The sequence below is a fragment of the Schistocerca americana genome, chromosome 2 (genome assembly GCF_021461395.2).
Source record: "Schistocerca americana isolate TAMUIC-IGC-003095 chromosome 2, iqSchAmer2.1, whole genome shotgun sequence".
In the NCBI taxonomy this organism is placed as follows: domain Eukaryota; kingdom Metazoa; phylum Arthropoda; class Insecta; order Orthoptera; family Acrididae; genus Schistocerca; species Schistocerca americana.
In genome coordinates this window covers 983,789,617-983,805,363 of record NC_060120.1, presented here as the reverse complement: position 1 = coordinate 983,805,363, position 15,747 = coordinate 983,789,617, and the positions used below count along the sequence as shown (strand labels likewise).

General features: G+C 40.3%; 1 protein-coding gene across 1 annotated transcript in view; it reads right to left on the bottom strand.

The window, feature by feature from the left end:
- LOC124596265 (dynein axonemal heavy chain 7) overlaps positions 1–15,747 on the bottom strand; it is a 1,038,560-nt gene that overhangs the window by 538,422 nt on the left and 484,391 nt on the right. The window contains 4 exon segments of the mRNA XM_047135340.1: positions 10,791–10,914; positions 10,991–11,188; positions 11,276–11,497; positions 11,820–11,951. Of these exon segments, the coding sequence (XP_046991296.1) occupies positions 10,791–10,914; positions 10,991–11,188; positions 11,276–11,497; positions 11,820–11,951 (676 nt within the window).

Sequence of the window (15,747 nt, the reverse complement as noted above, 5' to 3'; positions counted from 1 at the left end):
GCAGTGCAAGGAGTGTTACCACGTAACAGACTGTGCTATTGTCTACATAAAAAACTGGTGATCGTCTTTTTTTCTCTTTTCCTTTCTCTCTTCTTTTATGTAGTGATTGCCCCCTATTAATATACAATGTAACAAAATGAGTAGATAAACAGCTGATTCTAAATCTTTGTTGATTAAACAGTTCATGATTTTATATTTATGACTCTGTCACAATAAATTCTTGCAAACCAGCCATCTATTGCCTAAAATTTTCATCTTAACTTTGAGATGTTTCCCAAAATAAACTGTGTAATGCAGGGGTGTAGAGACTCTCAAGTACCATGGCCTGCAAACCCATTTCTTTTGTGTATGTGTGTGTGTGTGTGTGTGTGTGTGTGTGTGTGTGTGTGTGTGAGTGGGCGGGATAGCCACATACATAATTAGTTCACGTAATTTGTTTCACAAATATTCAGTTTATTTAAGAAATATAATTACAACTTTTTTTTTTTTTTTTTTTTTTTTTTTTTTAGAAAAACATTAATTACACAATTTAATTTGAAACACTCCACAGATTTCACAGTTGCTTGATGTTTGGTCCAGTTTGTCAAAGACAAGTGCAAAATTGTCATACATCAAGTGATCCCTAGTTTTTGATTTGTTAATGTGCATTTAGGAAAAGTTGATTCACATACATGAGTTAACACAAGGTGGACACCTGCCTGAAAATGACTTACAAGTCCATGGTGCCCTCCATCTGTAATGCTGGAATTCAATATGGTGCTAGTCCGCCCTTAGCCTTGATGACAGCTTCCACTCTCGTATGTATACATTCAATCATGTCCTGGAAGGTTTCTTGGGGAATGGCAGTCCATTCTTCATGGAGAGCTGCACTGAGGAGAGGCATCAATGTTGGGCAGTGAGGTCTGGCATGAAGTCAGCAATCCAAAACATCCCAAAGGTGTTCTATAGGATTCAGGTCAGGACTCCGTGCAGGCCAGTCCATTACAGGGATGTTATTGTTGTGTAACCACTCCACCACAGGTCATGCATTGTGAACAAGTGCTCGATCAGGTTGAAAAGATGCAATCACCATCCCCAAATTGCTCTTCAAGTGTGGGAAGCAAGAAGGTGCTTAAAACAACAATGTAGGCCTGTGCTGTGATAGTGTCACGCAAAACAACAAGGGGTGCAAGCCCCCTCCATGAAAAACATGACCACACCATAACACCACTGCCTCCGAATTTTAGTGTTGGCACCACAAATGCTGGCAGATGATGTTCACGGGGCATTCGCCATACCCACACCCTGCCATCAGATCACCACATTGTGTACCGTGATTCATCACTCCACACAATGTTTTTCCACTGTTCAATTATCCAATGTTTATGCTCCTTACACCAAGTGAGACATTGTTTGGCATTTACCAGCATGACGTGTGGCTTACGAGCAGCCGCTCGACCATGAAATCCAAGTTTTCTAATCTCCCGCCTCTCATAGTACTTGGAGTGGATCTTGATGGAGTTTAGAATTCCTGTGTGATGGTCTGAGTAAATGTCTGGCTATTACACATTACGACCCTCTTCAGCTGTCGGCGGTCTCTGTCAGTCAATAGACAAGAAGACCTAGATGCTTTTTTGCTGCATGTGTCCCTTCACATTTCCACTTCACTAACACATTGGAAACAGTGGAGTTAGGGATGTTTATGAGTGTGGAAATCTCATGTACAGATGTATGACAAAAGTGACACCAAATTACCTGACCAAATTCAAAGTCTGTGAGTTCTGCAGAGCACCCCATTCTGCTCTCTCACGATGTCTAATGACTACTGAGGTTGCTAATATGGAGTACCTGGCAGTAGGTGGCAGCACAATGCACCCAATATGGAGGGTGTCCAGATACTTTTGTGTATTTTAATGCATTACCTACCAATGAGTTGTTATGGTTTCTACTGACACAATGAAGGAAATTCAACAGACTTGCTGCAGAAATTCCATGTACAGAGTCTCATCATTATGAATGTCAGTGAGTTCCATTTGCTATGCTTCATGCACATTCTCAGACACAATGGCGCAAGAGTTGCAAAATAAATCTAACAATAACTTTGCCTTGTGAAAATCAGTGAAACAGGCCTTGGAGGGATCTCAAGCTACCAACTATTTTATCACATATGCTCTTGTAGTTGGTTTGTTTCTTTCCTAACTCATTTTAGTAATTATGAAAAGAGATGTACTGTATTTACTCGAATCTAAGCCGCACTCGAATCTAAGCCGCACCCAAAAAATGAGACTCGAAATAAAGGAAAAAAAAATTTCCCGAATCTAAGCTGCACCTGAAATTTGAGACTCGAAATTCAAGGGAAGAGAAAAGTTGTAGGCCGCACCTCGAAATCGAATCAAAGTTGGTCCATTGTAATATGAGACACAATTTAGGTCTAATGAATGACGATACAGCTACAGTAGTTTGGTTCGAGTCGTAAGCTTAGCAGTTAAGCTTTACCAGGTAGCCATTGCTATGCGTCAGGCGCTCCGTCCGTATTTATATGGGTACCCTTCCTTTTTCACGTGCTTCGTCTGGTTTGAATCTATTGCTTATTTTGCTTCGATCTGATAAGTGCTGTTTTCTTTGTTATAGGTGTTTACGTCACTCTAAGCTGAAAATGCATTACTGTACTGTGTCATACATTGTTTGTCGCATTCTGATAGTGCGTGTTTACGGACTGTCGCCGCTCGCGGCATGGCTTGCTTTTGTGCGCGCTACTGCCGCTAACAATAAAAAAAAGAGAGAGGAATCGTCTCATTAGCGAAACAATGGCAAGAGACTGCTATTTGTTGTTACTTACACTGCTGCTTTCTTTGATAATGATCAACAAGAACCAAATAATAGACTGCGTATGATAGAACATGTTCTGAACGAGAGTTAGGCGAAAATTTTTCTCCGTTTGAAAATCTTTGTGGCCGCTTCTTTAGTGCATCAAATTCTGCACAGAAATTAGAATTAGATTTGAAAATCAAGCCAGTTGCCATGCTTCATTTCTGACTGTATCACTTAATACGAATATAAACATGACACGATACATATATTCTTCCGCGTTTGCTGTTGTCTCACTCTAGTTTCGTAGTTTATTAGGCAGGCAGGATTTAAATGAGATAGCAGCAAACATGAAAGAAAACATGGCAAAATGTTTATTTTCGTATTATTCTTATGGTGAAGAGAATACTGCATGTGATTCACAATTCATAAAAGTTCCTATGGGCAACCATCTCTTGTCACAGGCAGGAAAAATTTCAGAACGTAGAGTTGGCCATATTGACAAACATCCCAGTCGGATTTTCTTAGTACACTGAAAATCTGCTACATTCGAAGATGAACAATACGGAGTTTGTATTTACTTTGTTGGATAATGTATGAAAATGCAGTGGTCGAATCTCGGGGCGGAGAAAAAAAGCTCGTCTTCCACCTTTTTTTTTTTAATTTATTTACTGACGCAGAGGTTTTGGCACCAGTATTTATCTTTGTGCCTACAAACCATGCCTGTGTAGTGCTACATATATTCGACGGCAGAAGTTCGTTGTGGCGGCACCTACCAACATTTTTCAGAATTCCCGCATGCTTTGCACTCGATTCTAAGCCGCAAGCAGTTTTTTGGATTACAAAAACCGGAAAAAAAGTGCAGCTTAGATTTGAGTAAATACGGTAACTGCCTGAATTCAGTTAGGTTTGCAACATATTTAACTTACAGTGAAAAGACATAATATGGCCATAAAATTGAGTAAGTAATTGATTTCTGACTTGAAGCCATATAATTATTGTATTTAAATGATTAGTAACATAGGTCAAAAATGCTAAGTCACACCAAAAATCTGAATTTTTTGATATGGAGATATTTCCAATCTTTTTAGTCATAAAAAATTCAATCTCATGTGTCAAATTCAGAAACTGCTCCAGCATTTTACCCCGATACAGTCATCTCATTTCTGCATAAAAAAATAAAATCTTCATATACATGGGAAATGTCTTCAGAAAGGGCTTTAAATTTCAATGAAATGAACACCCTTAGCTGCTTACAGGCATTGACATACGTTAACGGGGACAGATGAAAATGTGTGCCCCGACCGGGACTCGAATCCGGGATCTCCTGCTTACATGCAGACGCTCTATCCGTCTGAGCCACCGAGGACACAGAGGATAGTGCGACTGCAGGGATATATCTCTGGCACGCCTCCCGCGAAACCCACATTTTCAACGTATTGTCCCGCACTACATTCATAGTGCCTCCGATTGTAATTTCATTATAATGAGCTGCTTGGTCACCGATGGTATCTGTTCTTTCGGACATGTCCGAAAGAACAGATACCATCTTAGTAAATAGGGCTTTAAATGTCTGTGATTGTCTCTCTTCCTATAACGTCATCACGCCTAGGCCCTTATCTTGGAAACGGATCAATCAGGGAACTATTAAGCCAATACATCCATATTCAGATCTGTCGAATCACAGTTCCATGACTTTACTGAAGATTAAAACGATACAAATGAATCAGTATGTAGCCACCATGCTCAAAAGTATCTCAATGACCTGTATTATCCATCACAAATACAAATAAAAAATGTTGTCAATAGGCACAGGTGAAAGGAAGAAAACTTGCTAGCTTTCAGGTTTATCCTTCGACAAGCTAGAGTAAAATACACATGGAAAAACACACACACACACGTGTACACCTCTCCATGGTCCCAACTGGAATAACAGTCCTAATGCTTGTATTTTGATAGGTGGGCTGGTTGTGGAATGGGTAGTGTCAGGTGGGATGGATAGAAGGTGAGGGAGGCAGGATGCAGGGAGAGGTACTGTGGCTGGAAGGCTATCAGCTCAGATGGAAGCAGTCCACTTGCTGGCTAGCAATGTGAGAACGAGAGGTGACAGGTATATAGGCTAGGCTTTGTAATCCACAGTTGTAGGGGCTAGTGGGTAGTGGCCCATGCTGAACGTGACATTTGGACATGAATTTAGGGAGGGTGATAGGATGGAGGAATGGAAACTGTTGGGTGGAGGGTGCAGAGACAGTGGATTGCTTGAGATTGAGGTCAGGATGATTAAGGGAGTAGAGGATGTGTTGTAAGAATGACTCCCTACTGCATAGTGCAGAGAAGCTGGTTATGGAGGAAATAGTACAGATGACCCATGTTGTGAAGCAGCCATTGAAAAGGAGCATGCTGTGGTCAGCTGCATGTTGTGCCACAGAGTGGTCCACTTTGTTCTTGGCAACAGCTTTGTGGTGTCCATTCATCCTGGTGGACAGCTGGATGGTAGTCATACCAATGTAAAAAGCTATGCAGTATTTGCAGTAGAGTTGGTTCATGAAATGCTTCTTTCACAGGTGGCCCAGCCTCTGATGGGGTAAGATAAGCCTATGACAGGACTATAGAAGGTGCTGGGTGGTTGGATTGGGCAAGTCTTGATCCTTGGTCTGCCACAGGGATCTTATTATTCTCCAACGGGTTGCCAGTGGGAGTGACATAGGGATGGACTAGGATGTTGCGTAGCTTGGGTGGGAAACAGCATACCACTTTAGGTGGGGAGCGAAAGATCTTGGGTAGGATGTCACTCATTTCAGGTCACGATGATAGGTAATCAAAGCCCTGGCAAAGGATATGGTTCAGACGTTCCAGTCAATGGTGATACCAAGTGACAGGGTGGAGGGGGGGAGGGGGGGGGGGGGGGAGGCACTCGTTCATAGCTCATTATCAGGGATGGTGGGAGAGTTGGTGTTGCATGAGGATATGGTATGGGAAATCTGCCTGTGGTCTAAGCTTGGCAGTTATTGCAGGTCTGTGAAGACCATCGTGAGACATTAAGCATACTGGGTAAGGAGTTCTCCTCACAGAAGGTACATCTTCTGCAGGTGGCTAGGCTGTACGGGAGTGAATTTTTTGGGGTCGAAGCAATGGCAGCTGTTTAAATACAGGTACTATTGGTGGTAAGTGCGTCTAATGTGACCAGAGGTGTGAATCAATTAATGAGAGAAGTGGATGTCAACATCCAGAAAAGTGGCACATTGAGCAGAGGTGGCCCAGATGAAATGGATGGGAGAGAAAGTGTTGAGATCATGAAGGTATGTGGATAGCATACCTTGGCCCAGAGTTCTGATCATGAAGATATCATCAATGAACCTGAACCAGACTAGTGGTTCAGAGTTGTAGAGGACAAGGAAGGTTTGCTCTCGAGGGCCACTGAATAGGTTGGTATACGAAGTTGCTCTACAGGTGCCCATGGCTGTGTTGCAGATTTGATTGTATACTTTCCCTCCAAAGGAAAAGTAGTTTTGTGACAGGGTACAGCTGGTGAGGTGCATGAGGAATGAAGTGGTGGGTTTTGAGTCTGAATGATGTTGGGAGAGATAGTGCTAGATAGTGGAAGTCAATGGACACAAGGGATGTTGGTGTATGTGGAGTTGGCATCAACAGTGATGAGCAGGGATCCAGGAGGTAAAGCATTGGGGATTGTGGAATGTCACTGAAGGAAGTGGTTGGTATCTTTAATGTGGGATGCTAGGTTTCATGTAACTGGTTGCAGGTGTTTAACAACAATGCAGAAATTCTTTCACTGCGAGGACAATATCCAGATACAAATGAACATCCAGGATTTTTGGGTTTGTGGATTTTGGGAAGCATGTATAAAGTTGGTGCATGGGGTGTTTTTGGGGTGTGGAGAGAGATGGACTCCCAAGGAGAGATCCCCAGTGATGGCACCAACTTTTTGAATGTTGAAGGTTAAGATCCCAGGTATCAAACCCTGCAGCCATTCATTCTAGTGAGTCCTCATTAGTGAGTAATCAATGAAAAAAATATCTGGAATTTTGTAGTACACTCTATAGCTTTACAATAGGAATAATATAATTCGATAGACAAAAAAATCTAATCATCAAGTGGTGGCAGAACACACACATAGAATAAGATTATAATTCAGCAAGATTTCAGTGCCAGTGGCTCCTTTTCCAGGCAGAAGGGTTGAAGGGGAAGGAAGAGGGGTGAAGGAAAAGGACTGGAGAGGTCAAGCGAAAGGGGTAGATTTTGGGAAAATCATCCACAATCACAGGTCAGGGGAAACTTAACAGATGGGATGAGAAAGAAAGAGTTTCAAAAAGTCAGTCCCGCTGCTAGGGACTTCAGCTTGTCAGAGGAAAGGTTATAGGAAAGGCCTATGGATTTCAGGAGGGATTGGAGGTTATGTTGGACTTCTGGAATGGTATCATTCTGGCAGAGCTTGTAGGTGGAGGAGTCAAACTGCTGGCAGAGGCCTTCCATCCAGTAGTTACTGGGACTCATCACGTCATTGGTGGAACTTTTGTCTGCAGGGGCGGGGATTAGACCAGGATCTACTCTTAGGGTGTGCCTGGCTGTCCTGTCTTCTGATGAAAGGTTGATGTTCTTAGGAATGGACCTAGGGAATGTTCATGAGACCAATAACTATGTGCAATCAAATATCCTCATGCCACAAAACCATCCTATTGCCCCCAGCACAATTTATCAAATTTTCTCATTGTGGTCATTTCACAAGACATATGGGGGAAGAGGTATACGTTGTTCAGCTCTCCCCAGAATGTAGTCTCCCAGGTCTTAACAGACCTGGGCTGTACTATGTATAATATGTTCTGTAATCAATCAATGGAAAATCCAGGATGGAATGTAACAATATTATGAAAGGAAAGTTGATGCTCACCACATAGCAGAGATGCTGAGTCGCAGATAGGCAAAACAAAAATATTCTCACAATTAAAGCTTTCAGCCATTAAGGCCTTCGTCAACAATAGATGACAGAGATACACACACACACACACACCCATGCACGCAAATGCAACTCACACACACAACTGCAGTCTCAGGCAACTGAAACCACGCAGCAAGCAGCAGCACCAATGCATTGTGGGGTGGTGGAAAGTGAAGTGCTGCAGGTTAGATGGAGGAATGGGGAGAGGTGGGCAGATTAATGGAAAAGTAGAGAAATAAAAAGACTGGGTGTGATGATGGAATGATGGTTGTGTAGTGCTGGAATGGGAACAGGGAAGGGGCTGGATGGGTGAGGACAGTGACTGATGAAGGTTGAGGCCAGGAGGGTTGGAACACGGGATGTATTGCAGGGAAAGTTCCCACCTGCACAGTTCAGAAAAGCTGGTGATGGTGGGAAGGATCCATATGGCACAGGCTGTGAAGCAGTCATTGAAATGAAGGATATCATGTTTGACAGCGTGTTCAGCACCAGGGTGGTCCACTTGTTTCTTGGCCACAGTTTGTTGGTGGTCATTCACATGGACAGACAGCTTGTTGGTTGTCATGCCTGCATAGAATCCAGCACAGTGGCTGCAGCTTAGCTTGTAGTTTACATGACTGGTTTCACAGGTAGCCCTGCCTTTGATGGGGTAGGTAATGTTAGTGACCGGACTGTAGTAGGTGGTGGTGGGAGGATGTAATGGACAGGTCATGCATCTAAGTCTATTACAGGCATAGGAGCCATGAGGTAAGGAATTGGGAGCAGGGGTTGTGTAAGGATGGACGAGTATGTTCCCTAATTCTACACCTGATAAATTCTAGACCTGATTGATGTCAGTACTCAGAGTTGTAATATCTAAGAACTATTTCATCATTCAGTGTGAACTTAATGTGTACTTCTTAAGTTTGTTGGTCATGAAACTGCTGAGTTGCAGTGTGCTTATATGCTGAAAATGTACCTCATCTGTGGTTGGTTTGTACGTGTCTATGATTACAACCTCTGTTGAATACTCATTAAAGTAAGACATAAATATTTTTATACTGTCCATACTTGCAGCCATTCTTCCACAGTTGCTATTCTTACTGATATGATAAACATAATAAATGTCCACTCTCTTTGCTGCAAATAAACCTTCACTCTGTTGTCAGTTTCTCTATTCATTACTATGTCTACTCCTGCTCTACCATCATTCAACCCAGTATACCCCACTGCAAAAGTTTTCCTCATCTGGTCATTGGATAATACTGATTCCTAAAATATTTATCTGCATCCTTTCCATATCTACATTTATTGTTTCCCACAGTGCCTTAATGTTATAAGATCTAACGTGGACATCCTAATTAGAATTCTGTTTTTGGTTCAAATGGTTCAAATGGCTCTGAGCACTATGGGACTTAACATCTTAGGTCATCAGTCCCCTAGAACTTAGAACTACTTAAACCTAACTAACCTAAGGACATCACACAACACCCAGCCATCACGAGGCAGAGAAAATCCCTGACCCCGCCGGGAATCGAACCCGGGAACCCGGGCGTGGGAAGCGAGAACGCTACCGCACGACCACGAGATGCGGGCTTCTGTTTTTGTGTGACAGTTCATCTACAATAGTGCCTAGTGCATGTATGTATATCTGAATAGGGACCCATAGGGACCTATTTCACTCCTGGAATGCTTTATCCAAGAGGAAGCCATTACGATATTTTTAGCACAGAAATGCATGTACTAGGTGATTATAATTTGGTGGTTTCCCTCGGCTCTCCATAGTGTAATCCTGCAAGCCTTACATTCATCCCAACTATGGTACTGCGTACCACATGTCACAGTTACTGTATCAATCTCATTTCTATTATACCAACAGTGGCTACTGGAGGAATGTCTATCTTTCTCCAGAATGAAACTTCATTGTATACTGACCCCAACAGCTACTGCTTTCATTCTGTGAGCCATATTGATGGTTTTCTGGTCCTGTTCACCTTAAACACTGTTGAGGTCTTCACTGGAATTCTGAATATGGATCTATTATACCAACAGACACTACCAAGCAGACAAGTTGGAATAACCATTTTTATGAAGGTTTCACTACTTCATCACTCCCCTTTATCCTGATTTGTAACAGATAGAACCTGACCTTCCAATACAGACCTTAGGTTGGTAGATAATTATGGTCATACATTAAATGAAACTTGATGAGTAAAAAAAATATATATATATATAAAATTTAAATTAATGATATCAATATAATGGAAGGAAACATTCCACGTGGGAAAAATTATATATAAAAACAAAGATGAGGTGACTTACCGAACAAAAGCGCTGGCAGGTCGATAGACACACAAACAAACACAAACATACACACAAAATTCAAGCTTTCGCAACAAACTGTTGCCTCATCAGGAAAGAGGGAAGGAGAGGGGAAGACGAAAGGAAGTGGGTTTTAAGGGAGAGGGTAAGGAGTCATTCCAATCCCGGGAGCGGAAAGACTTACCTTAGGGGGAAAAAAGGACAGGTATACACTCGCACACACGCACATATCCATCCACACATACAGACACAAGCAGACATATATTGGTCTTTAAATATGTCTGCTTGTGTCTGTATGCGTGGATGGATATGTGCGTGTGTGCGAGTGTATACCTGTCCTTTTTTCCCCCTAAGGTAAGTCTTTCCGCTCCCGGGATTGGAATGACTCCTTACCCTCTCCCTTAAAACCCACTTCCTTTCGTCTTCCCCTCTCCTTCCCTCTTTCCTGATGAGGCAACAGTTTGTTGCGAAAGCTTGAATTCTGTGTGTATGTTTGTGTTTGTTTGTGTGTCTATCGACCTGCCAGCGCTTTTGTTCGGTAAGTCACCTCATCTTTGTTTTTATATATAAAATTTAAATAGTATACACCAACAGATAAGATGTCAAGAGTTGTAAAGACTACTTGTTATAAATACTGGTTGTCTGTAATGAGTCAATATATTATGATCCTGTTTCAGCAAATTAGTCTATTCCAAGAAGGGTTCTGACAACCAGTCCAGTAACACGAAAAATGAAAAGATGTTTTTACCTTTCTTTCGCTTATCAAGTTTACTCATAATTATATCTTGAGTCTGATTTGCAGTAGTCTGTGCAGAAAAATTAATAAACAATGGCTTGTAAACGTTTCCATCCACTTTGTGCAACAACAGGTCCTGTAAAATTTCACTTCTGTTGGTTAGTTATTCATGAACAATGCACAATTGCTCTAAAATACTATATGGTACTGACTGTTATGTAGGCAGATTTTCCTGTTCCTGTTGGGCCAACAAACATAGCTGGCTTCTGGTGAGTAATTAAGAGTTGAAGAACAGCAGAGTTTCGTATTGTTTCAACAGTAATCACAATTATCTGATTAACTGGTATATCTCGGGGAATAGGTGGAGCGGTTTCAAGTTCTTCTGTCCATGGTCTCCAACGCCCTATGCCCTGCAGAGTTTGTCATTATATACAATAAGTCTGTAATTATGATACAAAATGCTTCTATTTGTATGTGATTATGTCAAATTTTCTTACCTCCTTAAAGTATCTGTAGTCATACACAAGACCTTCTGATGGAATGAGAGTAATATATGGTTTGAATGGTGGTGGAACATCTTCCAGAAGCCCAAAATCAGTTTTCAAATCTGCAGGAAACTCCTTAGCTAAAAGACCTCTAAAAAGCAAGTCAAACTTTAGACGCCCTGTGGAACCAAGTGTGCCACCCAAGGACCAAACACTAGAGAAGAAAAATATTCCCTGAAACACAAAAATTTATACTTGTACCATTAACATGTTTCAAATAATATGGGATGTTTGAATGTGCATTTGGCACATGAAAAGCGAGAACATGTAAATGATTGCATACTAAGCAGAAAGTTTATCACAACACAGATAGCTTTTTAGATATGAGTAAAAACCATATGAGAGACCAAAAACTAATGGTGAACATAGTCCTTCTAATTGGTACAATTTCACTTCCTAATTTCAAGGCATCACATATTTATTATTTTTTTATCTATTTTCATTTATTATTTGTTATCAGTTATTATTTATTCAACAAGTACAAATAATATACTACCTCTAATTGAGCTCTCATGTTAAGATGTGATATTTCTTCCATGTATTTTTCATCCTTAAAATCTTCAATGAAGCAATCAAACATATTCATTGTTGCTCGGACCATGTTTGATTCTGATGTAGAACATAATTCCTGAGGATCAAAAAAGGAATTAATTACATACATTTGTGTGAAGATTAGAGTCTTATTACACACAGAAATATTTGTATTTGACTGTAAGACACGAGAATCAATTGTATGAATTAACACACATTAGAAATACATTTAAAGTTTCAGTTTACTATGAATAAAGTTAAAGCACAAAAATCAATTGAAAATCTGACCAAATATGAAATATTAGAAAGAATTAACGAAGACACCTACAACAACTAAAACACATATCTTGTCACCATTCATCTATTGTGTAATGTATAAAGTAGCATTAGTAAACATGAATGATTTACAGTGATATATCTTGATTTTTACAGATTAGAGTTATAATGAATGCTATGTGATATTACTACTTTTAGCTGAACCAAAACACAAAATGAAAGTTGTTATGGAAAGGGAAACTGAACACAAGTAGAGGGATTTTCATATTATGTGACTTTTGTTTTCTTCCTTTTTCACTAGCTTCTTCTAAGCATAGCTAAGTATGGTATGAAAGCACCAGACTGTTTTCACTGTCACACACCAATGATCAGAATTGCACTTCATTCAGAATGGTTCAAACAGCACTCACTGACACTACTAGACTGTATGAAACATCAGAATATTGCCGTATAAACATAGTTGTGTCTAGCTTTCAATTAATTCTTGTTGCAGTATAACTGGCAAGTAGTACTGCAACACAAAGAAGGATAGCAAATAACAAAATTTTACTTATTGTGTGCATACAGTATACAGTGATAAAAATACTGTGATCAAATTTGTGGGTGATGTGGCAGTGTACATGGTGCAAAATTTAGTATACTGGGCTGTTGCCTCTGGATGGGGATCAAGTCAAACTGAACTTTACTGACACCTATCCATGCTGCTTCATCTCAATGCAAGAGTTTGTCACTAGTGGCTGGCAAGTGGTAGTATACCAGTCTCCTGGTAACCAATGTCCAGATATTTTCAATCACTGAGAGGTATGGAAAATCTGCTCACAGTGGCAACTGTCAAACACCATCTGTATTATCAAGGGTTAGGAAATTTCTTGAAAATACTACTTATTCCCCAGATGATATTTTTGTAAGAGATACAGATATGGAACAATATTATGGAAAGGATACTTGCTGCTCACCATATAGCGGAGCTGCTGAGTCGCAAATAGGCACAACGAAAAGACCGTCAGAAAGTGAGCTTTCGGCCAACGGGCCTTCATCAGAAACACACAACATACTCACATACATTCAGGCAAATGCAATTCACACATACATGACCACAGTCTCTAGCTGCAGAGGCCAAATATATGACAGACGTGATTTTCCACATGTTTTTGTTTCATGTTTCTGTGCTAACTATATATGTTATATCAATTATCTTCTTCATGTTATACAACACATAATACTAGTGTTTCTTACTAGATAAATCAAAATGAATCTTTATGTAAGTTTATAGTTATGTTTGCATTTATCTCTGTGTGTACTGATAAAAATTAGGATGTAAACTAATGGAAATAAATTGTATATAAACTGATGTTATGTAAATGGCAGGCATCACAATTTACAATTCACAACGATAAATTACAAGCTTTGACTTGTTCCTTATCCTTACAGACTTGTGCCTACAAGCACTTCTCAGTCTATGGAATATGCATAAGAAATACAAAAATAAACATACAGTCCTGCACTATTAACAATGTCCAATCAAATACAGTCACATAGCCAGTGTGTGTCAATAAGTGGGACACTGTGGACAGTCTAGTAGTTTACAGCATCATTGTTCTGATCTGATGCCCTCTTGGTTGCAATAGTAGATTTAGATCGTTTTGTATCTTGGAGAATATGTGACTGACTCATTTGTGATGAGAGTGTCACGATGACAGGAAGTAACAGTCATCACCTGTGCTTCATTAATTCTGATAAATGCATTCATAACTTTGTGTCATTGCAGTATTGAATGCACACCTCTCAAATTGTATGACACTGGGGATCAATAATACATTAAGATTTTACCAGATTTGTTTGCTCCTCATTTTCTGGTGTACCAACCTCACTGTGTTGGAGTAATGTGGCACTGGAGTTCACCTGTTTGGGCACAGTGTATGAACAACAACACTCTCTGGTAAGTAACAGGTTGAGTATGTGCAAGTGGACTTTGAACTTGCAATACCAACATGTAGGTCTGTGTTGCCAACAAGTCACGCACCTCTGTTAGGCTTCCATGTTCTGGAGCAGGCAGTTTGTTCCATAGTATGTTGTCAGAGAGTGTTTGGCAGTTATTTACTTTTGTTGCAAGCCATACATTTTATACTAACTAGGACCAAATGAGCTAAATCCAACCAACTTCAAATACAAGAGAATATGAGATGTGCCACGGTCATTGACCTAGATTTGGAAGGGTTACCTCCAAATTCCTTAATTGGGCAACTGAAGAAATGGAAGAAGGAAAGGAATGGCAAATTTGTGTGGAATTTTGTATTGTAATATCGCAGCAGGATGGTGACATCTGGCAAGATATCAAAGTGGCTTGATAAATATGAAGTAAGGCAAAAATGTATTAGGCTGGTGGATAAGTTCACAGCATTTTTGTTTTGCATGTTTTTAGTTCACTGTTGCTATTTGAGATTAGGTCTTGTCATTTTGTCATTTGGGGATAGTGAGTGGAGCTCTGGACACTAGAAAATACAGTGCTAAGATAAGAAATCAGAACATTTCCAACATATTCTTCTGTTTGAGATCAACAGAGGGGTGATAGCAGTGGAGCAAGCTGCAAACATTTTCATCATGTATGGGGATAACACCATTGGACGGAGAATGGCAAGAAATAGTCTTTCTCATTTTCAGGAGAATTGTTTTGACATTATTGCCTCTCCATGTTCAGAAAGACCTTTGGAGATTGATGAAGATCATTTTAACACATTACCCTAATGGTGTACTAGGGAACTGGGAAATGTGATGAACTGTGATCATTCCACCAATGTGTGACATTTGCATGCAACAGGGAATATTCAAAAATTGAATGTATGGGTACCGCATGCTCTAACCCAAAATCTCAAAAATTTGCGGCTGGCCAAATGTGACTCTTTGCTTTTTTGGCGTGAATTAGTCATGAACAACAGTGACCATTCCAATCATGTGTCATTACTAATGATGGGAAATGGTGTCTTTATACTAACATAAGGAAAACAAAGGAATTGTTGAGCCCAAACAAAGCAGCAACTCCATGTACAAAGACCTGTGCCCATCTACAAAAGATAATGTTATGTATCTGGTGGACCAGGAATAGTGTGATGTACTACAAATTGCTTCTCCCAGGCATAACCATCACTGTCAACATTTATTGGCAACAACTGAGATGTCTTGCAGATGCACTCCATAAACAATGAAACAAAAAACTGTGTGAAGTGATGCTACTTCATGATAACATCTGCCTGCATTGTTCCAGACCGACCAAAAAAAAAACAAAAAACAACCTATACAGGAGTTGGGTTGGGCCGTCATTCCACACTCACCTCATTCACCTGATGTTGTGACCTCAGATTAACACTTTTTCTGCTCACTATTGAATAACCTTCAATCAACCTCCTTTCCAGATGAAAATTTGCTCCAAACATGGCTCAAGAAGTTCTTCACCAAAAGCCATGTGATTTCTGTGGTCATGGAACCAAAAAGTTACCCCAGTGTTGGCAGGCTGTTGTAAATACTACTGATGACTAAAGTCTCTGTTATGTGATCTGTTGTGTTTATTACACTTAGGCAAAAATTCTACAAACTTGCACACCAACCCAATAACTGACAAA